This window comes from Eurypyga helias, unplaced genomic scaffold (assembly GCF_000690775.1).
Source record: "Eurypyga helias isolate BGI_N326 unplaced genomic scaffold, ASM69077v1 Scaffold49171, whole genome shotgun sequence".
NCBI lineage: Eukaryota > Metazoa > Chordata > Aves > Eurypygiformes > Eurypygidae > Eurypyga > Eurypyga helias.
In genome coordinates, this window is record NW_010232426.1 from 1 (window position 1) to 2123 (window position 2123).

The 2123-nt window shown below is 54.5% G+C and overlaps 1 protein-coding gene across 1 annotated transcript; it reads left to right on the forward strand.

Moving 5' to 3' along the window:
- Positions 1–367: 367 nt before the first annotated feature.
- On the forward strand, positions 368–1870 carry LOC104516885 (transcription elongation factor A protein 2-like; the record flags this gene model as incomplete). Its single annotated transcript, XM_010161375.1, has 3 exons — positions 368–424; positions 1223–1377; positions 1724–1870. Coding segments are annotated over 3 exons (359 nt in total), but the record flags the coding sequence as incomplete, so codon positions are not given.
- Between the last annotated feature and the right edge of the window lie 253 nt (positions 1871–2123).

The window sequence follows — 2123 nt, forward strand, 5'->3', positions numbered from 1 at the left end:
GCTGCCAGCGCACACGGCCGGCTTGCGTCCGTCTTCTTATCCCCCAGTGCCCCCAAGTCCTTCCCCTCGGGGCTGCTCTCCAGGTGTTAATAAAAGCTGTATGTCTTGGGGGCCAGGTTCTGGTCAGCTTTGTCTAGTGCAGTCCATCTCCTAGAGAGCAGAGGGCACAGACAGGCTGATGTGGTCTGTTTTCTTCACTGCCCCTTCAGAAGGGTCAGAGGGCAGCTGGAGCAAAGGCCAAGATGCCCTTTGATGGGAAGAGCATGTAAATCAAAACTGACGAACTACATTTGTGTCTCAAATCCTGAGCCTGGGGACCCCTCGCCTTGTGAGAAGTGCTTGACCTCGTGTTTCTCTTGTCTTACAGACGACTACATTGCCATTGGCGCCGACTGCGAGCACATAGCAGCCCAGATTGAAGAATATATCCTTCCTGCACAGGGCTTCCTCGGGGGCCTGCATCCCTCCAGGCCGTGGAATGAATGTGCTCAGGGCAAAAATGGGGTGGTTTTGGTGTGGGGTGTGGTGTTTTTTTTTTTATTTGCATGAATGTTTTGCTGCAGCTCTGCTTGGCAGGGCTTTGGATCTGGTTCCAGCTCTGCTCGGCTGTGTCCTGGCTTGCTAATGAACCAGTGTGGTGTTGGGAGCTCAGGGCAGACCCCTTGCTGGTGTGATGGATGTGGCTGTTTCCTGCCAGTTCACACCGTGATGGACTGTAATACCCAGTTTGTCCTACCCATAAAAATGCTTTTTCCTGCTCTCAGCTCTGCTTCCGAATACATGCAGCCTCCCTGTTGAGGTGAGTGTGCCAGTACAGTCACAAGCAGTGGGAAGGATGAGGCAATGAGGATTGAGGTGCCTGTTGATTTGGGATAAGCCAGTGGTTTGCTTGGTTTAGGGGCTCTGGGGTAGGAGGTGCAGCTGGGCTCTGAGTGGAGGGGTTTGTGGCTGCCTTGCTGAGAGAAAGAGCAGGTTGGGGACCCTGAGCACAACTGGAAATTAAGGTTATTTATGCAGTGGAGGAGCCAGAACTGAAAGCCCCTGAGCCCTGGGATTGTAGTCTGGTCTCAAGTCCAGCATTAACCTCTCGGAGCAGATGCTGCTCTTGGGTCCCAGCACCATCTGTGCCCTGGAAGTGAGGAATGCTCCCTGCTCTTCAGGAGGGGCGTGGAGGGTGCGTGGAGCCGCTGGGTTGACTGCAGACTCCTTGACTGCCATGCACGCATATACCAGGATGTCAAGAACACCGACATGAAATACAAAAACCGTGTGAGGAGCCGCATCTCGAACCTGAAGGACTCCAAAAATCCCGAGCTGAAGAAGAACGTGCTGTGTGGGGCCATTACCCCGGAGCAGATCGCGGTGATGACCTCGGAGGTGAGGAAGCCGGAGGAGCAGGGTTTGCTGCTTACAGGGGATGTGTCCGAGGCTTGGCTTGAAGGAAGGGGCTGGGCTGCTGCCAGGGCTGCACATTTCTCAGCTGCCGCTGCCGGAGCGCATGGGGGGAGAGCTAGCCATGGGGTGTGCAACGGGGAGAGTAGTCTGTTGGACTTCAGCTTGTCACGGGGGCTAGGGATGAACCAGAAACTGGGAATGAAAAGCTTTTTTTTCCCCATACCCATCTGTTGGGGCACCCTGTCCTGTTGGCTCTCTCCACCGCAGTGGGTGTGGTAGTAAAATTGCACAGATGTGATTTTTATTGCTTTATGGTTTTTTTGGAAAGGAAATGGCCAGTAATGAGCTGAAGGAGATCAGGAAAGCCATGACGAAAGAGGCAATCCGGGAGCATCAGATGGCCAAGACGGGAGGGACGCAGACTGACCTCTTCACCTGTGGGAAGTGCAAGAAGAAGAACTGCACTTACACCCAGGTTAGTCGTCCTGCTCCTACAGCCTCCACACCATTGACCTCCGCACAGGATGTGACCCGTTGTAGCCACGAGCTCTTACTGCTCTGCGACAGGCCCTGCAGCACAGCACACGCTGCTGCTGGAGCGAGCCTTTTCGTCCGCTCAGGGCTCTTCAAACTGAACTGCTTTTGCACAGCGGTTTTTCACACGTTGCCTTGGGCTGGTGCAACGTTTCTGGCTCGTTGGTACCAGAGGAGGGATTTTGCAGCACTGA